The sequence below is a fragment of the Rhopalosiphum padi genome, chromosome 3, assembly GCF_020882245.1.
Source record: "Rhopalosiphum padi isolate XX-2018 chromosome 3, ASM2088224v1, whole genome shotgun sequence".
NCBI classification, from domain to species: domain Eukaryota; kingdom Metazoa; phylum Arthropoda; class Insecta; order Hemiptera; family Aphididae; genus Rhopalosiphum; species Rhopalosiphum padi.
The window spans coordinates 9572097-9595256 of record NC_083599.1 but is presented as its reverse complement, the minus strand read 5'-3'; the positions used below and the strand labels follow the sequence as shown (position 1 = coordinate 9595256).

Sequence of the window (23160 nt, the reverse complement as noted above, 5' to 3'; positions counted from 1 at the left end):
TATTTGTAATAATTCTATTTGGATAGACACTTACTGCTTACTGATAGTCATAAATAAAAGTGTTTTTATGTTTCTTACCTATGCATAAAATACATATTGTATTATTATAATTAATAGGTAGGTATTAATACAATTAATGAATGATTGAAATTTAGCTTAGCAAAATCTTTTCATTTATCAATTTAACAAATTGAAATAAGAAGTACAAAATATAAACATGAATCAAAATAACAAACTACACTTGAAATTAAAACACATTAATATAAATATTTAATTTTTATTCTATTGTTATTTGTTGCTATTACACAAAACAAAATAAGGTATTTTTACTTAGCAAGTGATTATTGAACTAAATTCTTATGAATATTTTGTATTTTGTGAACAAATAATTAAATTTACAATAATTTTAAGTTCTAAATAATAAAATATACATTAATATAAATAACAAACATTATTTCTTTTGTACTTAAGAAAAAAATTAACGTGAGAGCTACATTTATTTATGAAAGTAATAGGCAGTGTTGGGTAAGTTACTTTTAAAAAGTAATGAAGTTCCTTTACTCGTTACATAAAGATACAAGTAATGAAGTTACATTACTCGTTACTTAAATAAAATTGTAATGAAATTACTTTAATTTTCAAATATAAAAGTAACTACGTTACTTTCTCGTTACAATTTTTTTTTTTTTAATTGCTTAGCAATTATCATTTAAAAAGCAAAGGAACTAGAAATACACTTCCTACAGAAAATATGGTATAATTTGAAGAAGATGTACATATAACATTAGGAACGTATAATCATTAGCCACTTGTATAAATAATACCCGCATTATTTTTAAGTTTTTTTTTTTTTTTGAAATTCGCAATAGGTACTAAATAATTTAAAACTGTAACGCGTTATACTATGTAAATTACTCATCAAAAGTAAATTTCATTACATTTTCGTTATTTGAAAATAATTGTAATTAAATTACGTAACGCGTTACAAACAAAGTAACGGCGTTACAGTAACGCGTTACTTTCGTTACGTTACTACCCAACACTGGTAATAGGTACATAATTACAGAAGCAAACATTTTGTAATTTATTCTTAAAATCTTTGTTGTCTAAATATTAGACATAATTACACTAGATTACTAAAATAATTTTTTTTTTATTTATTATAAAAAATCAAATTACATTCTTTTACTCTCGTCTATTCTCATCAATTTCTCTGTTTATCCAGTAAGGAATCACTTACATTTCTATGTTCTATCACACCTTACTGTATATGGTAACAACCACTCCATGTCTTTATATATAGAAATATAGAAGCTTTGCCAGTTTAATTAATAGTGTTTTCCACTTTGCTAAACTCACATTAGGTAATTAAGTATAAATGTTGATATTCTGAAATCTTGCCAAAATTCACTGAAGTAATTTATTTAGGTAATCTTAACTTATAACATATTTAAATCAATCAATTTAATTACTATTATAGGTATAACAATTGGAGTAGCCAATAGTCAATACGTCATTATCCGTATTTTGATGAAGTTCTTTGAAAGAAGAAAATACATTATTCATACAGGGAATAGCTCCTTCCTTAATAATAGCATGTTTATATTTTTCCTATAATTAAAAAAAAATATCAATACATTTTGATATATAATACTCATATGTACCAATTTAAGAGGAAGTTATAAATTATTACCTTGATCAAAATATTGCACGTAGAATCTTTCACAATGTTTTCTCTAACAATATCTGCTGGTGAAAAATGTTTTTCACAGATTCTCTGTACGACACTTAATCCCTGAAAAACATTTCTCCAAGTTTCTAATCTTTTACTAGTCACCACAAAACTTGTAATACATTCAGTACTTTTTTTACATATACAACATAATTGGGGCATTTTAAATGAATGAAGTGATATAAAATATAGTAACTAAGAAATAATTGTATTATATTATTCAGCTTAATAGTTAATACATTCTGTTTAACTTTGTATTATATTATTCAATGACATTGACATAAACAAATGTTAAAATGTCAATGTTCAAAGACCATGATCTATAACATAGAATATATTTAATTAAATTGTATCTATGTATTTTGATGCCTTTATTTATCAAAACATCTAAAAAAAGTTTATTTATAATTGAAGTGCTTAGTGCACCATCTACTATATAGTTCTATATACAATCAATACATTAGCGTTTGTACAATAAACTTCTAGAGCGCAGTACTATGCTAGCCCGGATTTTTACCGTGATAATAACACCACTCAAGCGTCGCCTTGCCAGACCTATTATTTTAAGACCGTGGTTTCTACCACGCAAAACATATTTTAAAACGTTGGTGTATTTAGGATTTTGTAAAGGGAAGAAATGAAATATTAAGTAATGAGAATTAATATAGTCATTAGTCACAATGTCACAATATTTATTTTATGTATGTTTAAATTTAGAATTCGTAAGTAATTTGTATAACATCTCGTAATTACGAAGGTGAAGTGATAACCTGCAGTCTGCAGAGAATCTCAGTTAAAAATCTGGTTCAATTTTGACTGAGAACTATCCACTTACTCAATTCATCAATCAAAAATTGAGGAAAATGTTTAAAAAGCCATATAGGTACCACCATTGATTATAGAATAGACTATTCTATAATTAATGGTAACACCTAAATCCGATTGCTTCGCATGTTACACCGCTCTTATAACACATTTTTTATTTTACTACTTATAAATATTTCAACAATAGTCACTCTCCATAAATATTTTGATTGCATGTTTCATATTTGTATACATTGATACATTTATATATTATAAAAGATAATTTTAATAATTATCAATTTACTGTTAGGTACTTATATACAAATATAAAATACGTCGACATTGTTTAATGAAATTCGTAAAAAAAGTCATTATGCCTTTCTAGCCTTTGCTCACTAACAGTTGGGGCACATAGCATTTGTGGAAATTTGATGATTAGCTTTCTTAAAAGTCATTCAAGTCTTACTATAAAAATCAATAAAAAAAAATCAATGTACTTTTCTTCATAAACATTATCCAAAAATTACGTATCTAAATAGAATACTTTTATATTGGTAAATATTTTGAATGAAAAAATTCTTTAATTTCTTTGAAGTTCTTCGTAAATGGTAACCGACTATCATTATCTTAAATATAAATTATAAAAATCAGAGAGCTTGCATCATCTGATATAAAATATATTTGAAATTTGAATTCAATAAACCATTGTATTCTGTAGATATACAAAAAAAAAATATGAGTGAAGATGGACAATTATTTAAACATTTTGAACTTAAAACGTTTATCGAATAAAATTATACTTACCTACTTAGGTACGTCTTTTCAATAGTTATTAAATGTCTGTTAGAATAACTTCAGAGGAACATTTTATAAGATTTTCAAACCAGATACTTATTATTAAAATGAAAATGGAATACAATTTTAAGAATGAAATAATTTGTGAATTTTTGGGATTTGATTACCTACTTAGGTACCTACTATTAAACAAATTAAAACTGAATAATTTTTAACTTTATCTATATTGAAATTTTAATAACTAAATTTCTAGTGAAGTGACAAATTTTTTTTGTTGAATTTTAAGTAGTGAGCCTCCCCAAATAAAACCATTCAATTTTAGTATATGGACAATAGGGAAAATCCATATGTTACCATAGGCCTATCTGCTTCTATTTAATACAATACCAGAAATTTATAATTTTCAAGAAACTTAATATGTAGGTAGGTTATCTACCGTAGGTAATAGGCATACCTTAAAAAATATTTGCTCTATTATGAAGTATGAAGTATGTTGATTATTACTAATTACACAGATTCTTGGTCTTAATATCTCACTATACCAATTTAAAATCAGAATATAAATGTTAGGTATTTAAAATTATATTACTAATTGCCATAAATTGTCATAATTTTTAAATTATTTTAGTTAGTTGAATCAAAACGTTTGATACGCGTTATACTACGTTTGATCAATACAAATTTAATATCTACTTGAAAATTCGTCTATAACCTGATTATTATGATCAACATTATAATATTCAGATTCACGGGAAACTCACTATTTAAAATTATCACGGATATTAAATATGCTAATTATCTATGCTAATATAATATTAGGCTGTAGCTATTTGAATAATAACTTACTAATATGGTAAAATTAACTCAATTGTTGAAATGATACAGAGAATTTCCAATGTGAACATCGAGATGACGAATCAGTAATATTTAATTATTTAATTATTTCATGTTTAATTTTATCGGCTTGAGAAGAAAACGAGTGCTACATTTATTTAATTATTATTATTTTTTAATTACGATATGGCGATTTTGTTTACGGAAAGCAAATAAATACAGCTTTATAACGGTATATTATTTTATTTGTTCAGTAATTTATGTGAATAAATATTTTTCTATCGAACAGTTTGTTATTATATGTTGTGAACGTATATTATACACATTATGCGCGTTTAGATAATAAAATTATCATGTCCACTGTTGTAAATATTTTTCACGATTTACCATCGTTTTTTTGGAACTATAATAGTTATTAACATAATATGCTGGTAAGCAGTAAATGTGGACTGAAAGTTATCTTTGTGGCTATATTATTATTTATTTTGAATAACAATTATGATACGAGGTTACAAATTATTTCATAGATAAAAATTCATAAAATTTTCAGATTTATATTAAAGCGTTGCAATATCAAAGGCTAAAATGTGATACTGGAAAAAATCCTTTTAAGTTGGGAGTGTATTCTATTATAACACACAGGCGAGTTTTTTTTTTAATAGCGTTTGACTTTGAACTTCAAGTGTTGACAAAATTGGATATTTGAAGTTTAAACGAAAAATAATGATTGTTCTTCAAACGAATTTACTTATTTTGTTGTAGGTAATACCAAAAATACGTTTACTACAAAAATATATGAAACATTAAAGTATTACTAAATTGATAATTTTTTAATGTATTTAATTAACTATTGAAAGTGTTTAGACGAAATTTAAACTATCTATAGGCATTAGGCACTTAAAGTATTTTAATTATTTTAGTTTATTTGATTGATATTGATAAAATTGTTTTTTATCATACAAAAGATTGTAAATATGATACAAGTTAGCAGTTATTATAGAGCAGTTAAAAAATATGTAAAATATATATGTTAAACGTGGATTTTTAAACTACAAATACGATTTTTTTCAGCTCTAGGTAATCAAAAAATATTAATCGTAGTGGCTTGGTCCTCAATTTTCCGCAATTGTTAGAGCTATTATTATTTTTTATATAAAATCAGATTTTCAACATATTTATACTAATTTTAATTTATTTATGTATACCACGTACGACGTACTTGCACAATTAATTCTTTAGTAGGTATTCCGGGACGACTTATAAGTGAATAACATTAATATATAGGTATATAATATTATATTTAATAATTAATAAATATCTCAGCTTAGAATCGTTTATTGCATAAAATTGTTATTCATTAAATTTGAATTTAACACGTCCTTTGTATTAATATATTTAATGATGCAAATAATATCTTAAAATATAAAATTGTAACTTAAACATGTAATTTAACTAAAAATAATTAATTACGATTTAATACTAATTTGCATTATGTTACAGTTTAGAGTGTATTAACTTTTAATAACTTATTTTTTTTAGCTAACAACATTATCGATAAATGGTAGTCGATCCTCAAAGGTATAGTATATTTTTGGTTGGTCACGGCCAAAAAAAGTTTGGTCGTCCCTGATTCAAATCAATTGGATGTATAAAAATCAACATACCTACTAATAAAATAAATAATAATGTAACTAAATATTTATAAATTGTTTACATTGGTGATTAAAAATCAAACAATTGTAAATTAATTTTACATAACGTGTAACCAGAGACTTGAAGCTTTCTATCATTATATTTTTTTATACATCATACATTTTTAAAAATATTAGGATTTAATTTAAGATATTGAATACGTGAATCCATTGACAATATTTTACTATTCGTGTGTCGTGTGGTGTGTTGATAAAAATTATAATTAAATCTTTCAAATAAGGAAAATAAATAAATACTGACGTACCTAAATATAATATAAAATATTATAGAATTAGAAGCGTAATAAGCAAATTTGATCAAAGTATAGTGACGCGGGATCTTTACTTCAAATCTAGTATCTATCATGCCTACAGGGCTACAGCAAAACGAATTCCTTGTTTTTCTTTACAAATTGTAATAAAATATTTTTCGGTGAGTGTGTTTTATTACGATCTAGGACAAATGGACGCCAACAAATATAGATATGTATACATATATATATAAATTATAAATCAGTAAATAAAATTAATAAGCTATTTATATTTATTATAAAAAGTCAAAAATGAATATAAAATATTTAAACATACAAATTATTCATTATATAAAATATTAAAATTAAAGATATATCCAAAACAAACGTTTGATTATAATAGGTATGCCAGCAATTAAAATACAATATCAAAAAAAGTTATTTATACTAGGTACTTATATTTATTAATTATTATAGTACATAAAACTGTATATAAAATATAAGCAAAAAAATTATTTATTGTTTAAAATATCTAAAAAATTTTTAAATTTCAAACATAGTTATTCATATTAATTATATATTACCTCTTATGTTATACACTTATACATTAATAATATTAAGAAATGATCAACATTTAATTTTAATTTTATAAAAACAACAAATTATTTTCATGTAAACGGTTAGGTTAGGTATAATCGGTTTAAAAGAGTTGAAATTTTTCAAAATAATTTTTCACAGCTAGTTTATACTAGTCTAAATGAGCTTTGCTTAATTTTTAAAGTATGAGTATTCTGTGTAATAATAGCTAGTTGACCATCTATTAATGTACTTAATTAATAATTTTTTATCAAAAGTATAGCTTAAAAAAAATCTTTATTCATAATAATATTAACTTAATAAGAAAATACATACATATATAATATATATATTTTGAAAATAATGAGTTACAATGTTTACATGTTCAATCTAAAATACGGATTATGATTATGTGTCATAACTATAATATTTTTTCTTTTCTTAAAAAGAAATATTAAAAACATTTTTTTTATGTAGTGTATTAAAAATCATTTTTTATTTAATATTTACCTTCCGCTAAAAGACCATTTTACGTTGAATTTTTATAAGTGGTACAACGACGTTGACAATTTCTGAAACGTTAGATATCTACCATATTGTGAATATAAAAAAAAAAATGATAACAAAAGGTAACTGTGAATTATTTATGTTGGCATTGTAGGTTTTTTATTTTTATTTTTTCTTAGCTTAGATAAAATATATTAAAACCTATTCGTAAATTTTGTTATTGTATCCATTTTTGTATTATAAAAGTTAAATATACTTAATAAATATTGACGATAAAAATAAATCGTGTTTTAACGATGATATTCGTTTTTACAATATTTATTTACTCTATTTGTTTAAATTTTGGTTTCGCGAACTATTGACGGATTTATTGCATATATAGCATATTACTATTTTCATAACATTATACTATACTATAATATGTACATTATATTGATATAAAATATTGTATTTATTGATCACATAATTTCCACTCTTCACAGTGAATTAGCATATAGTTTGTTTCGTTGACTTTTAGTGACAACTGACAAACCATTTTTTATCTTTTACAAAATTTTAATTCTATTATTGATTTTCTAAAAATGGCACGCGATTCTAATCGCAAAGCATTTGTTTGCTTGTCAAGTTCGTGAATTGTTTAAAAATAAACATGATATACACAAAATAATTTTACAAACTTTGAGTACCTAGTGATGACACGACTTGAACATTTTTATCCAGTAGACAATTGTCTCTGTTAACAGAGGCGAAAGTTTTAAATAAATATATAATACCTATAATATTTGAGTAAAATTAGTAAATTTTGTCTTGTTTCAAGTACAGCCGTAGTCAGTTTTGAGAATGAATGATTAAAAATGAATTTAAATAAGATACTGCAATAAATTGTATATAAATTAACTCAGATACCAATAAAGATTAATAAATTAAGTAAGGAAATGAGTTAGTGTTACATTTTCAGGTTTATTAGTAGTTGTATGAGTAGGTTCAGCGAATAGATGGTGACTTCTAACATTATGGTATAAAACACGGTAGGATATTAAGATAATTCATAAAATAATTGAGAAGACGTCACATCACTATTAGTTTTTCCATGAAAATGGTTTTGCAAGGGACAAACTTACGCAGATACTATTATCAGCTTTACTGAATTTTTACCATATAGACATTTATGGATATTGTAGCGTTTTATTATTTTGATAACTTATAAAGAAGTCAATTACGTATTCAATGTAAATTTGAAGATTTAAAAATGATGAAAAAAATAATAAGACTTGAATTAAATGAAGTCGGCGTTATTTCGATGTTGATGATATTTTTTAATAGCATTTAATAAGCATTTATTGAAAAAGTCCAAAAATCGTCTCAAATCTATTGTCTATACTCTATTATATACCATATACTAATAGAAATAATATTTAAACATAAACCGATTGGATGAAATCTTTTGGTTGAACATTAAAAAAAAATTGGTAAGTATCTAAAATAATTATTATTATCTAGATAAATGTATAAATTAAAATACATTATACAGCCAAGACAATATTTCATTTATAAAATTATATACACAAAACTTTAAAACAGTATTATAATAATACTACTTAATAATAATCTTATAATTTGTTTTAAAATTTTAAATTATTCAGTATATTTTGTAAACAATGTGCCATTGTCTACATTTAAGCGCCATCACTATATAATTAATAATTGTTTTTAATATCGGGTCATTGAAATATTGGCTTAGCGATTAACAGATCAATAATTTATAATATGATTATGTGAATACAAAACAATATGTTCCATTAACTGTTTATCGTTCATGAACATCGAATATAATATAAAATGCATAAAGTTGAGGAATTAATTTGTTATTTGAGCAATTAGAGCAGTTCCCTTAAGGGTCCAATAGTTTTCCGGAAAGTCTGTCGGTAATAATATGCCAATCAAAAAATTTGCGCCATGTCCAGTGGTCAAAGAAACACCTGCTCGAGTGGTGGTTATATACACAGGACAATTATATCGCAAAATATTTGTATCTATATCTATGGAGGGCATTAGTAGTATAACCGGTAACGGAGAATACAGGTCACCTGAAATCAAATCAATAATATAATATTACAAATATTATAAATAAAGGTTGCAACAAAAATGTTTAGATACTAAATACACGTATGTGGGTTTGACGATCGAATTTGATTATAATTACCCGGAATGGGGTCCACGAGACGTTTGCTGACCAAGTCAATACGTCCGGCATCTAGGAACAATCCGTGGACGTAAATCCCATCTTCTCGTTCTGTCAAGCCTTTGTAAACGCGAGTTTCTTCTTCCAAGCTGGTTGCATGCACGGCCGAAATTTCCTCTTGTATCAGAACAATGGTGGTAACCTCAAAATCGATTTTTAAACTATAGACGGGTATGCTGTTTTTCCGGGCATGTCTTTGAAGACACCCGGTAATAAAACCTTGTGGAAAATATAAACCGGATATCCAGTAAGAAGGAGGACTTCCAAACTTTGTCCAGATCTTAAAAAATATTTATATTTTTTCAACAATCACAATGTAAATCATCAAATATAATACTCACATTAATAAAATCCAGTCTTAGTATTAAGTCTTTGATCCAACTACCCAAAGTCTTCAACGAGGGATACGCTCTGTTCTGCCACATTGTCGGCACCTTCGAAGTTTTTCAATTCATTAGATATTACACATTATTACTATTATTGTTATATTACAGTATTTTTCACAAATGACCGGTAAACTTCTTCTAATTCTATAGACATAATTTGATGTCCTTTTATGGCCTCACGTAGGTTAGTTAAAGAATTGTGCATGACGTCGAGTAATGTATTAAAACGTTCAATCTCTTGTGATAAGACTGTAGATAATGGAGACAATCGTCCCTTTTCGTCAGATTTCAATAGTGTTAAATGGGCTTGTTGAAAGTCTATGGAGTTAATAAGTCTTTTTGAAATATCGACGGCGACATCTATAACGATTTCGTCATCTGGTTTACTAGCAACACCTGTTAGTGATTTTGAGTACGCACCAACGATTGTTTGTAACATCTCTTGTGTTTCTCTAGTCTTTTAAATAGAATTATTATATTATGTTATTACTATTTATGTATGAATATATAAATTTATTTCACAAATCTAATTCATACTTGGTACGCTATGTTCGCATTTTTGTGCATTCCAAATATGTCTAGATCTTCAGTTATTGGTAGTTTATTAATAAATGCCTGATAGTTATTGATTGTGGTGCAGTTTTCTGTTTCCGGACAAAAATAAATACCAGACTCAGAGTATTTATAATCTGAAAATATATTTAAATGTTTATTAATAGGTATACCTGACAATTATTTGTTCTTATTAATTACTCGGCTCGAGTGTACGAGGATCAAAGAAATTCAAAAATATTGTCTTCATGGTTTTTTGATCCCAATAATCATTAACTCTGCCACCATAATTTATCTCGACCATGATGTATTGCAAAGCATCCCAGGGTATTTCATTAGCGGTTAAGCAGTACGTTTGTAATAAATGCATACCATATTCGTGATCACTGTCACTAAACACGTATGGTACGTTCCATCCAAGTGATCCGAATTTCTTTCTTTCTAATATGATGGCATGGAAAAAACATAGCCCGAATACCATTTTTCGCCAATCAGATCCAAAAGCTATTTTAAAACCGTTTATATTATGTAGTTCATAGAAATGTTGAGTACATACATTTTTAGTGAAATAACTATATTTACCATTATCTTCAAAGAAATCGACATTCATGCCAGCGAACGATTTTTTCATTTTTGCTCGTAAGCCTTTTGGCGGTTCATGGGCAACTTTCAAAGAATTTTGTAGGACAAAAGTAGGAAAAATTTCTGATGGCATTGAACTCAAAAACAGTCGAAAATTTTGATTTACATCCAATGGATTATCGATCAGTTCTTGAACTAGATTTTCCATTTGAGGCATCCAAGATGGTGCTAAATGACAATTCTTAAAATAATGTTTAAAACAATATAATTTATATGTTATAGTTACATATCATAATATAATTTATTACTTGTAAAAAGATCCAGTCGCCCTTTTCTTTGCCTCTCTTTATTAACTTTTCTGCAATAAGTCCCTGGTCTTGGCCAAGAGATATTGCATGTAACTTGTCTATCGTTTCAAATTCCGTGGAAAACTTTTGGAATGACTCAAATGGATCCGAACCTGCACTGATTATATAAATTAATGGCACTGTCGATGTTGTGTTGGTGTACAACAAACGATGTGAAACTTCCGGACTTTCGATAAATATTTTTCCGAGTTCAATGCTAACGAAATTAGAAATCGCACAAATCAATTTTTCTTCTTTAAGTGCTTTTATGACCATAAGTTTTTCAAATGGGTTCAAAATTGAATCCCAATTTACCACTGAGTTATTGTTTGCAGGATCTAAATGAATATCCTGAACGAAGTTACCAAGTTTGATTTGTATACGTTGGGTGCAGTTTTCTGGAAGACTATTAAACTTAGGAAATACTTTAGACATGTAATTTACAGTTGTCCACGCGTCTTCCGACAACTCCATTACCATTGGTTTTTTTGGCACGTCTTTTTTTTCTATACCTATAGGCCCGTAAAGCAAAAAATTCCACTCTGCATTAGTGATTTTGCCTATTTGTAAATGTATGTTGATGCTGAGTAAGAAACTGAATATTAATTTATGATGTTCAAACAGGCCTCTTGAAATATTTGTATAAATAGCTATGGTAATATCTTCGACCATGGTTGGTATTTTTACGTCGATTTTAAGCGATTTGTTACTCTTTTTTATCGCATTGCAAAATATCTAAAATAAATAGTTTTTGTTAAGAAGATAATATTAACATATATCGTTTTCAGTACTAACAGAATTAAAATAGTGTAAAGAAAACTGATACATAGTATTGATTTTAGACAGTTGAGCCACAACAAAATAAAGGCATGAACCGCGTTTTGCTATTGCTCGATAACGTTCTCGTGCTATGTTGACAGTTTTTTCCATTTCCTCTGCATCAGTCAAACGCCCAGTAACGATAATTGATGATTCCTAAAAAATTAAAATTTGATAACAAATTAATATTAACATAAAATATAGTATAACATAAAATTATGTATAAAACATTATGTTTGTTCACTTTGTTATTGTTCAGTGCATCGATGAGTTCTTCATCATCTAAAATATTTCCCTCAGACATATATAGCATTTTTAACGTTTTGTCTTCCATTTCTTTTAATAAATTATTGTCGTTGTTTAAACTCAAATTTATTTCAGTCCTTTTATCTTCCAAATCGGGCCTTTCTAATCGTACGACGTGGCTGTTGAAATTAGACTTAAAATATTATACTAATATTATACTACTTAACTATTATAATTTAAACCGCGTTGAAGTATTAAAATATGTATTAAATTACTACTTACACTAATAATTGATCTTCTAAACCCTTTGCTGTTACCATAAAATTGACTATCGTCACTTGTATCCATACATCTGGTAGATAATGAGGATTTGAAATGTTAGTCGTCATATAGAATCTGAATTTATTGTCGTATTCTACGTCTATATTACCGATGCGCATAAAAAAACGTCCATCCTATTAACGATTTATCATTATACTATTTATAAATCACAATCAGTATTTTTTTTGGATATTCTAATTTTAATAACTAAAAAGTTGGTAAATATGTGTTAAGGATATGAATAAAATGTACAATAAGTGTATTAAGTATACTTGTTAATAAATCCATTATTAGTGCAATAGTGCTCAATGTCATGGAATAGTTTTAATATTTTTCATCAGATCATGTATCATGGACGTTTTAAATTTTTTGCAGGGTCTGAGATAACTCGAGATGAAAGGTTATAGAAAATGATATTTTTATGATTTGTTAGATTGGAAAGAAAATTAAAATATTTCAGTGACATTTTGGAATCTATTAATTTTAATTGATTCAATAGTTACTCGTAAAAACGTGACGTTCTCTAGCACGGGCCTGAGTGCGGGGATTATGTTCTCATCAAGGCCTTCGATCAACACTGCGCCACCCAGTCTGACTGCGTCGATAATCGCGTCCGTTAAGTTGTCGTTAGAATCCGTAACCTTGCATATTCTCAGTGAATTGTCTGCTTCGAAACTCTTGATCCATTTATTTGCCTGTCCTTGAGGGTCTATCATCAGCGGCCAACGACTTGCTCTTGTCGCAATTATCATGTTGTCCGTCGAAACCGAATCCTGGGGTAGACCGTAGACATTCCACGATCGCAATTCGAAAGGATCGACCAATATATAGCTCAGGGAATAATTTGGCGAATGTCGTATGCTATGTTGTGATAACTCCTGTAACCATGAAAGGGTTATTTCCTTACGATATTCATCTGTAAATGGTCCCAGATAGGAGATGCTTCCGGCCGCTATTATTGTGTCTCCAGTTATAGTCAACAAACGGTGAGAGTATGTCTGTAACGATAAAACGTGTTCGTCAGAAACTAGGGTTAAATAACTACAATATATTAACAGCGTGAAAAAATATACTTTTAAATTGTTTTCCCATCTCTGCTGTTCGTCGGTTAGAGCCGCAACTAGTAAGTCTGACCTGCTTAAACGTGATTGTGTTTGTTCTATGTTCATTTCTAATTTGTTCTTTTCCGAAACGCTCAGATCATAAATGTCCTCGAGTTTTTGTAGACGTTCTTCTACATCAGCTAACATTTTTTGTTTTGTTCTTAGCTCTTTCAATACGACGTTGAGTTCATCTTCGGCTTCTTGTTGTCTAGTAATAGATAGGTATACATATATTAGTTACCTATATAAAATTATATAAAAAACACACTTATTTTGAAAAATGAATAAAATTAACAATAGTTATAATTAATTGTTTTACAATATTACGTTAAAATTTTCCCTATAGTAATATTTTTATATTATATATTTAAATGGTCACTTGCGTTAGAAACTTAAAAATATGTAATACATTATAAACTTTACATACATTGAAAAAATAAATATTTTTTCGAATCATGATTAAATTAGTTATAATTAATGTTATAAATACTATGATGAAAATAAAAATAACAGAATATTAATCCGGACCAAACATTATTATTATACTTAATTGGTTGTTGTACAACTTTTAAGATATATCTATACAATATTTCAATTAAAAAAACTAATTAGTATAATTTGTATAATAATTATCACTTCATAATAATTACTCATTAATATTAATATGTGTCCTCATTTTTTTCATACTCATGTCCAACGATCACAACTGGAAATATATTTTATTTAGCCAAACTATATAGTTTTAATGATAGTCAATTAATAAATAATATATGAAGAATTTATTTTCTTATAATGTACCTATACGATGATTACCATGTTTTATATATTAAATGTTTTGAGTGTATAGGTAAAATAAAAAAATAATTAAAAAAATTAAATTTTTACCTCTTTCTTTTGGGTTCTACTATTCGATATACTAGAGAGTAACTGTGAACGGCCCGAACCCACATACACATAGATTTGGCAACTTTTGATTGGGTAGCTACTTTCTGTGGATTGAAATCCGGATCTTCGATGTAAGGTTTAAGTTGATTGATCATTTTGTCGGATATACTGTCTGTGTCATATTCTTGCAGAGCTTTTAGAAAATTGGTATCTCCTAGTACGGTTTTAGCCGAAGTCCAATCGGTTCTAAACAAAAATATATATCACAACGATTATTATAGCTTTCAAGTATAATACATAATAATATATACTATTTATGTATGTGTTGCACTGTGTTGAAAAATTTATCACCGTGGAAAAATATTACGGTGCACTTTATTACCCATATTACTCTATTATTAAAGTTATTGCAAAAATTATTTATAGCCTTTTTGACTTTGTTTGGGGTTCATATTCCTTATCAATTATAAAAAGATGCTACTAAAATTGCTATCTTAAAAAATGTTGTAACCCGAAAAAACTATCTCCTTAATGGCTTAATAAGACTACGTATGTATTATGTTTATCTTTAGATTGTTTACTTTTTTCCAAATAATAAACACACGGCTTCCATGACAGTTTGAACGAGTTTATGTGGCTTGCTCAACAGTCTAAGTTCGTTTATATCGTTTTTGTTGAGTGACTCTAAAGCCGCCTTGGCTGCTTCCATAGCCGGCATGGCTAAAGTAAGGTCCCTTTGGGCGTCTTCGGCTATTTCCTGCGCTGCTGAAGCTTTCATTTTCGCCGCTGTCTCTTCAACAAGGACTATTTTACGGACCTCATCTACGCTCGCCTTTTCTCTGGTTAGGCCTTCCATCAATTTTGAAGTAGCTTCATTTTTCTCCAACAGTGCCGGTGCCATTGATTTTAATTTTGTTTTCATATCTCCTACCATATCAAATGTCTCGTACAACTTGCGCAAACCATATGAAATCCGGTCAGAATCGCTTTTAATCTTATCAGTTTGGGATCCTTGCATTTTCACATATAACTTCAGAAATTCCAAATAACTCTTGAGCGTTACGTAGCAGTGCCTCGCCGTTTGCTTGCGAAACTTTTCAGTGGCTTGACTAATCGTTAAGTGCATATTGCAACAGATATTTGTTAAACTGTCGACTAGTTTAGGATTATCTTGTCGTCCAAAAGCTTCTCCTAAGCTTTTATGGGCAACAGACAAGAGAACTTCTGTCGGCCAATCATCAAACCAATCTATTGTTGAATTATAAATCAATGAAGGAAATAGCCGGCATTTCCGTCTAAATGCATCACCGATCGAGCTCATGGATACGACGAGATGGAGTTTAGAGCGTACGCGCTGTATGAAAAACCTGAAAATCTCTTTTTGGTTCGCTCCATCAATTCCCAAATCTAATGCTGCCGGCCGGCAAGCAGTTATCACCTTCTCCAAATCGTTGTGTTTAAATAAATCGGGTACTTCTCCTTGAATTGGTATTATAAACCATTAAATTCATATTGTTAATAAATAATAATTAATCATCATATTATTAATTTTAGTATTTTGCTTGAACAAACATCGATTTACCTGAATTTAAAATATTGCTTATATCTTCTAAAAATTCTTCTTGAATTATCTGATTGTCTGTGAATAAAAATGTGGTATCTTCAAATTTCACACCAGTGTTATGATAAAGATTTAGTAGGTCTTCACGAAAATCAGTATGATTGTATGATTTTGTTATTTCAATTTGAAAACACCTGGATATGTAAAATTATGTAAAATACATTTTTAATTTCAGTATATATATACATTATTTGTTTTTCGTGTTTGTAGTTTTTAAAATATATAACTATAATATACACTTACTTGTAAGCATTAAGGTGTGATGATAATTTAGTTAACGATTGTTTGCCGACAAGATTAACTCCAACAAGTAAAGCATTTCCTCTTTCGGATCTCAATATCCTCGCGATACGTGTGATATGTTCGATAGCATCCATGAAAAATATGATGTTCATGTCTTTATTATAAGTCATATTGAAATCTGTTAAGTTTTTGATCAACGTGGTTTTTAATTGATCGATGTCTATTATTTCTTTGTAATTCCGGTTTTCTTTTGAAACTGGATCCATGAAATCACCAAATAACAATACAGGAGGACGTGATGGATTATTGTCTGTATATTTGGAAATGTCTAACACGGAGGTGTTGAAATAACGTGTGCACACATCCTGAAGAAGATTAAAGATGTATGACCTGTCTTTTTGACAAATCAAACGGTCGTGATATACACGCAATGTTTCATGATACCATAGTCTGCAAGAAAATCAAATAAGAGATTTTATTAATAAATATTATACTTAAATTAAGAAATATTAATGATTAAACGTTTGAGCTGTGAGACATGAGTCATTTATTTATATTATATTGATTTGTTTTATTTTTATTTTGAAGTTTAATTTTATAATTTTAAATCCACAAGGGAGTAAAAAATATCTAATAATTTTACGAGCAATTAATTCATGATTCTAAGTTGTGACAATTGAAATATACTTGTATAAACATGTTTGATCTGGTATTGTGACAAAATTGGCTTGCAACACTCCTTGTATGGTTTTTGACAAATCTCGAAGATTAAATACATAGTGCGGCTTTGCCGGAGTTGGTAACAGGTCTTCTGAAATACGCAAATATATTTCGATGCTGGCTTGCACTATTTCAGAACTAGAATTGGCTCTATTTAGAGGAAAATCTTTGAGAAACCCGTCCAAAATAGATGTGAAAATGGTTTTCATAGAATTTTCACTAGTAATGGGCATATAAATTATTGAAAAATGTCTTGTAAATCTCGGAGGCAATAGATGTCGTCCTCCTCCTGGAGGTGTGCAGATTGTACACAAAATCATATTCTCTACATCATTCCAATCCAGTTTATCTCTATCGTATATGCCACCAAAATCCAAAAGCTGTCGTAGTAATTCAATAGGAGGTTGAGCACCGTAAACTTCGGGTATCGGCATGTTTACGTCATCGATGAAAAGCGCCAAACGTTTGTTTACTGGCGCACCGAAACGGTTTCGTTTTTTCTTTACTAATTTTGATTCTAATACTTTTTGAGTCCTTTTACTATTGGTGTACGCAGAAAAATTGATCGTTGCAGATATCCAATCGCCCGTAGATGTCAAATCTTGCACAATTAAATTTGCTACCGAAGTTTTACCTACACCTAAGATTATAATACGATGATGTTACTATAAAAATAACTTGTAATTTACTCTAATTTAATTTCGTATTATTACACACCTGTTGTTCCAGTTAACATCACTGGTTGGTTCATTTGTACTATCTTTTGTATAATATGTGTATACCGGATGCTATCTACTGTGGGCACTAGTAACTCATAATAAGGTGTATTAGTTTTATACACAAAATTCTGGACAATGGTATTCCAATTTTCAAACTTCTTATTTTCTGTATTTAAGTGTACGTTGAATAATTTCATTTCAGGTAGAATACCATATTCAGATTTGTCTGAAAATTGATTAAAAACAAAATTTTCGAATTTTATTTGAGAAGAATCGACTAAATTTGATCCCAGAGACCACAAATACGAAAATATAAATGATTGATAAATAAATGATTGGACTTTGGAAATTTCTGTTGACGCATCAAAACTAGCTGGGTCAGTTAATAGAGATTCGAGAATAGTACACATCATAGTCGCTTTACTAATTTCAACCTGAAACAAATTATAGTTAAAGTGTCAATGCTTTTCTTTCTATTTTTTCTTTTTTTTTTATGAAACTGATAAATGGAAGTATAGAAATACCTGTTTAATGGGAGCCAAGCAATACTTATTTATAAATGAAAAACCATCGTTGACATAAGTTTTAAATAGAAACTCCATAAATTTTTTTAATTCTGTACTACTTTTAATTACGTCATTTTGTAATCTATTTATCCACGAGTGTACATATGGTAACCACCCGACGTCCGATGTGTCTATATAAACAACTCCACATCTGCTAACTGTGGTGGGTGAGGCTTGCGATAAGTCACCAACTTCAAAAAACATTCTAACCTATAAATTGTAGATTTACATTAATTTATAAAATAATAATGTTAAGTTGATAATTTAGAAATAAAACTCTTACCCAAGAGCTTAGTTTTATGCGTTCAGAGTTGGCTAGACACAAAATCTTGGTATCGTCAAGTACGGAATTAAGATTTTCTATCCATATTGCATCTAAGGGACCATCGCATACCACCCATTGAAATTCTTCCTTTTCCGCTTGAACTGTTTTTCTAATGATTTTTCCAAGTAATCCGTCTTTCCATACCATCGTTAAGAGGTCCAATTGGCCGTAAAGTTCGTTCATAGAAATTGCTTTAGGATTCAGACGGTATATGTTCACTGGTTTATAATGTCGGTTTTCTATTTTCTTATTATAAAGCTCTGTTAATGTTTTACTAAGTATTTTTAAAATTGTAGTCTTTCCACTTCCAGTTTGACCAACAGTTATGATACCATGTCGAATAGCTATTGTCTGAAATAAGTGTATAACTTTTATATAAAAGCTCTCTTTAATTTGATATCCTTCACTTTCCATCACACTTTTGGCAGTCGATAAGAATATTTCAAAATTATTTTCTGGTAAGAAAACTCCAGGAAATAGATCGTTTAATATATCCTAAAGTTTCAACCATGTAAGTATTTTGTGTTATAGTTTAAATGTTATTGAAAATTGTATACTATACTTGAAATAGTACTGCGTCGTCTTTTAAAAATTTCGGTAAATTACTATCTTTCAGCGCTTTGATTAAAATTAAATTTTCGTCAACGATAGGATTTTCTCGTTTTAATAATCCTGCCATTATCAAAACACTTTTTATAGCTCTATAGTAATACAAAATAGTTGTTCAATTGAAAATTGAAATAGAATACTTGATTTAAAACAATTAATGATTACCTCATTCCAAAATCATAGTGTTTTTGAATGGAAAGCTGTTCGTTACACAATTGGTACATTTTTACTATTTTATGAGACAATATTTTTGATGATTGAAATCCTTCTGAATACAATACAACCTCAGCAATTAAATTATAGTCTGGTATCATCATAGCCACAGGTCTAAACAACGCTTGTAGATTATCCGGTAATTCGCTCCGTCTCACATATTCCGGATTTATTGTTATAAATACTGCACAAGTTCCAATAAGCCTAATCTCTCTACCTTCAAATGTGAACTTATTGGCATTAGTCAGTTTCGCATTTGTGATAGTAATTAGCTGTTGCGCAATAACCGATAGCACTTCAATCCCTACCCGGTCGAATTCGTCGAAACAACACCACACTCCCGATTGAGCCAAGCCCGAAAAATATCTGCCAATCGTCTAAATAAAGGATGGGAATCATTAACAGTTTTTTTTTAGATGAATATAGTTGTTATAATACAATGTATCTCTGTACCTTATAATTTAATCCATCAGAACAATTGAATACGATACATTGTGTAGCTAACGCTTTCGCGAGATCCTTGGCAGTTTCAGTCTTTCCGGTACCTGTAGGTCCAGACAGTGCACATCCTAGACTTAATTGAAGCGCACCCATCAAGCATAAGTAGCATCGGTCTGTTAAAGGTGTTATTACTAATCGAGGAGAGGAACCAAGATATTCAAACGCGTACAACCAACGAGTATTGACAGAGTACGCGACACAACCGTCCACGTTATCCCAATAGTAACGAAGCTGTTTCAACCATTCAAAGTGCGCGTCGCTATTAATTTTGCGAATGACCATAGTAGATATCACATCCCTCGCGTGAAAATCGACGGTGATCAATGCACGTACTCCAGAACATTGGAGTTTGGTCAAATTTCCTAGTCGAACCATAGCTGCTAAATTATTCAGGTCCTAAAATGACATGCCTTTGTTATTGTGATAAACATAATAACCCTAAATCAGATTTTAATGTGATTTTGTGATAGAAATACTTAATTTAAAACATTTTTGTTCAAATTTGATTAATGATTCTTGTACGTTGGACTTCATCTTAAAGATTTCGTGTACGTCGCGACACCATGTTATCTGTGATACCACAATCACTAGCTAAAAAAATGACTAGTTTCAAATTTCAGTTTAAAAATGTATTCAAATTTTAACCTGGTCAGCATGTAATAACACCCATTCTTCTCTAGAAGTTGTGTTGTAATCTTCGATGGCTATTGACATGAGAGTTCGTAGTGTATTTACCATCTCTTTTTCTACCCTTGACAGCCAGAATTCAACGTTCCCGGTGGCTTTAATCGGTGATACGAATTGGACGATTTCTCTTTCTGGAGATATCATGGCGATAACATCTGTATTATTTTTTTCTTCAACCACTGACTGTAACTGCTTTCCTTCGCAGTCTTCGTTTTTAAATTGAATTCGCCAAATAGCTTCAAAACATTTGTTCATGTACGGTTGTACGGCTCTTGGATTTCGAGCTTGAGCGATTATTTCTAATAGTTCAACGTTCGCCAAGAAATTAAATCGCGGGAACACAACTCTTTTTGATTCTAAATAAGCTTCTAAATATAACAATATTTGTTCTAATTGTTGATTATTTTTTATAAGAGTTTTCAATAGGTCGGTTTCAGTGCATATGTTTATTGCTAAAGGATTTTTTACAACCTTTTGCATTATACTCTTCCATGAATTATTTACTTGATTAAATAATTTAGCTTCATTTGGAAGTTGTCTTTGTATATCCGGAGCAGCAAATATCGATTCTAAATAAATCCAATTATTTTGGCACAAATTCCATTCTATCTAAAACATGCAATTTTGTTCAAAATTTTTCACCGGTTTTAAAGTTCAAAAAAGAATTTAATTTATTGTTATATATAATTATAAATTTATAAAATTACTTACTATAACATCATTCATAATGGCCATAGAATTTATCCAGTCTTCAACTTTTGATTTAATCATCAATGTGTTTTTTGATGAAATGAGAGTATTTAAGTTTATATTTGCTTCTTCCAATGTTACTTGAACTTCTTCTAATGAACCTAGTATGAAAATATCATTAGTATTTTTGTAGGGAAGTACAATCAAATTTACAATTTTCCAAGAATCTTCAACTTTCTTCAACATTGCTTCTAAAGTAGCTTCAGAACTGGCCTGAATTGAAACATCTATTATTTCAGAACCGTATTTGAAAGCACCTAACTTTTCGAGCATAATAAGAGTAAGAGATTGATTAGTTGGAAATGTTGTCCCAAGTATATGCTCGATTTTTATCCAATGATGGTTCTTAAGATTTGGATTTCTTAACATAGTTATTATCGACATTTTTTCTTTGAATAACTGCACTTTTTTGTCAATAAGATCAACGAGTTTACATACAGGAATAATTTTTTTGAATTGCATTACATATTTTAAATTTAGTGCTAAGAACGTGTTCATTTGTTCTACTTCTAGATTATGAAAATTATCTTCTTCCCAAATAGACATCTTTTTTTCCCATTCATCTAAGCTATCCCATAGCAAAATTCTGAGTGTTACAGCTTCACTTGCATTACTTAGTATATCAAATTTGGTCATTTCCACTTGAAAGAAACACTGATAAGACTCATACAAAATCGATTCTTCTTGGCGTTCTGCTAATCGGTTATTAAGTTTGGATAAGGCCAATTTTACTTCTTCTTTATTACTACTAATATCAGTTAACCACAATTCCTGAAAAAAAAATGAATTAAATGATACGAACTATATTTTCAAATATTTACAGACTTGGAAAATACTTTTAAAAAGTATTTGGAATAAATATTTGAATATTCCATAAAAATAGTATTCTAATTAATGTATTTAAAATACTATAAAAATATTAAAAAAGTAATGTTTGTCTTCAGAAATATTTTAAGCTATAGCTAATGTGAAAATGTATTGTATTTCGTATTTGTATATATAACTGCGATAGTTAATTATTTATAGCATTACAATAAATATTAAAAATAAAACGTTTAATTTTAATAGTATATAAGAATTTTGAATAAATTATTTGAAATATTTTCAAAAGTATTCCGAATATTTGAAATGGTGTGCTGTATTTGGAATATTATACAAGTATATATACATATATATATATATATATTATTACATTAGCCTCGGTATTTATTTGTTCTACATCTTGAATCATGTCTTTTATGTGAATATCAATTTTTTTGACGAACTCTCCAATGAGTTTGTCTTGTTCATTGTTTATATCCTCAAACGCTGTTTGTAAAGTAGTAAGCGTATCTAAAAATTTCTGTAAATAAATATTTCATAAAAATCGCATATTAGTATTATTAAACTACAAACTACAAAACAATAGTACTACTATTAACATCATAATTGTCGATATCTTCATCAGGAACGGGCACATCAAATTTTTCGGCCAAGTCATAAAGTTCTCTGATGTAATTTTGATTTTTATTTATTTCATCCAACTGAAATATT

The 23160-nt window shown here is 28.5% G+C and overlaps 2 protein-coding genes across 2 annotated transcripts; both read right to left on the bottom strand.

Annotated features, from left to right (window-relative positions):
• Window positions 1-8730: 8730 nt before the first annotated feature.
• On the bottom strand, window positions 8731-20774 carry LOC132927682 (dynein axonemal heavy chain 6-like). The gene is made up of 24 exons (XM_060992263.1): window positions 20143-20774; window positions 19642-20066; window positions 19430-19568; window positions 18826-19362; window positions 18501-18752; window positions 17975-18410; window positions 17225-17897; window positions 16538-16987; window positions 16256-16428; window positions 15255-16152; window positions 14674-14919; window positions 13759-13996; window positions 13189-13683; window positions 12647-12819; window positions 12363-12543; window positions 12095-12274; window positions 11261-12034; window positions 10953-11193; window positions 10572-10874; window positions 10356-10507; window positions 9925-10275; window positions 9774-9866; window positions 9394-9712; window positions 8731-9277 (listed from the first exon to the last, which is right to left on the bottom strand). The coding sequence occupies exons 1-24, from the start codon at window positions 20563-20565 to the stop codon at window positions 9048-9050; spliced, it is 8382 nt and encodes a 2793-aa protein (XP_060848246.1). The 5' UTR covers window positions 20566-20774; the 3' UTR covers window positions 8731-9047.
• A 49-nt stretch (window positions 20775-20823) lies between these two features.
• On the bottom strand, window positions 20824-23104 carry LOC132924787 (dynein axonemal heavy chain 6-like). The gene is made up of 4 exons (XM_060989232.1): window positions 23049-23104; window positions 22820-22969; window positions 21589-22398; window positions 20824-21486 (listed from the first exon to the last, which is right to left on the bottom strand). Exons 2-4 carry the CDS (start codon window positions 22856-22858, stop codon window positions 20824-20826), a joined length of 1512 nt encoding a protein of 503 aa, XP_060845215.1. The 5' UTR covers window positions 22859-22969; window positions 23049-23104.
• Between the last annotated feature and the right edge of the window lie 56 nt (window positions 23105-23160).

Bases quoted from the DNA above. Each gene is read 5' to 3' on its own strand.
- LOC132924787 (XM_060989232.1), bottom strand. From the start codon at position 22,858: ATGATTCAAGATGTAGAACAAATAAATACCGAGGCTAAT. The intron at 22,399-22,819 runs GTAATAATATAT...TTTTTTTTTCAG, and splicing joins AAATAAATACCGAGGCTAAT to GAATTGTGGTTAACTGATAT. The intron at 21,487-21,588 runs GTAAGTAATTTT...TGCATGTTTTAG, and splicing joins CCATTATGAATGATGTTATA to ATAGAATGGAATTTGTGCCA.
- LOC132927682 (XM_060992263.1), bottom strand. From the start codon at position 20,565: ATGGTTCGACTAGGAAATTTGACCAAACTCCAATGTTCTGGAGTACGT. The intron at 9,867-9,924 runs GTAATATAACAA...AAAACTTCGAAG, and splicing joins GGTCATTTGTGAAAAATACT to GTGCCGACAATGTGGCAGAA. The intron at 9,278-9,393 runs GTAATTATAATC...ATTTGATTTCAG, and splicing joins TCTCGTGGACCCCATTCCGG to GTGACCTGTATTCTCCGTTA.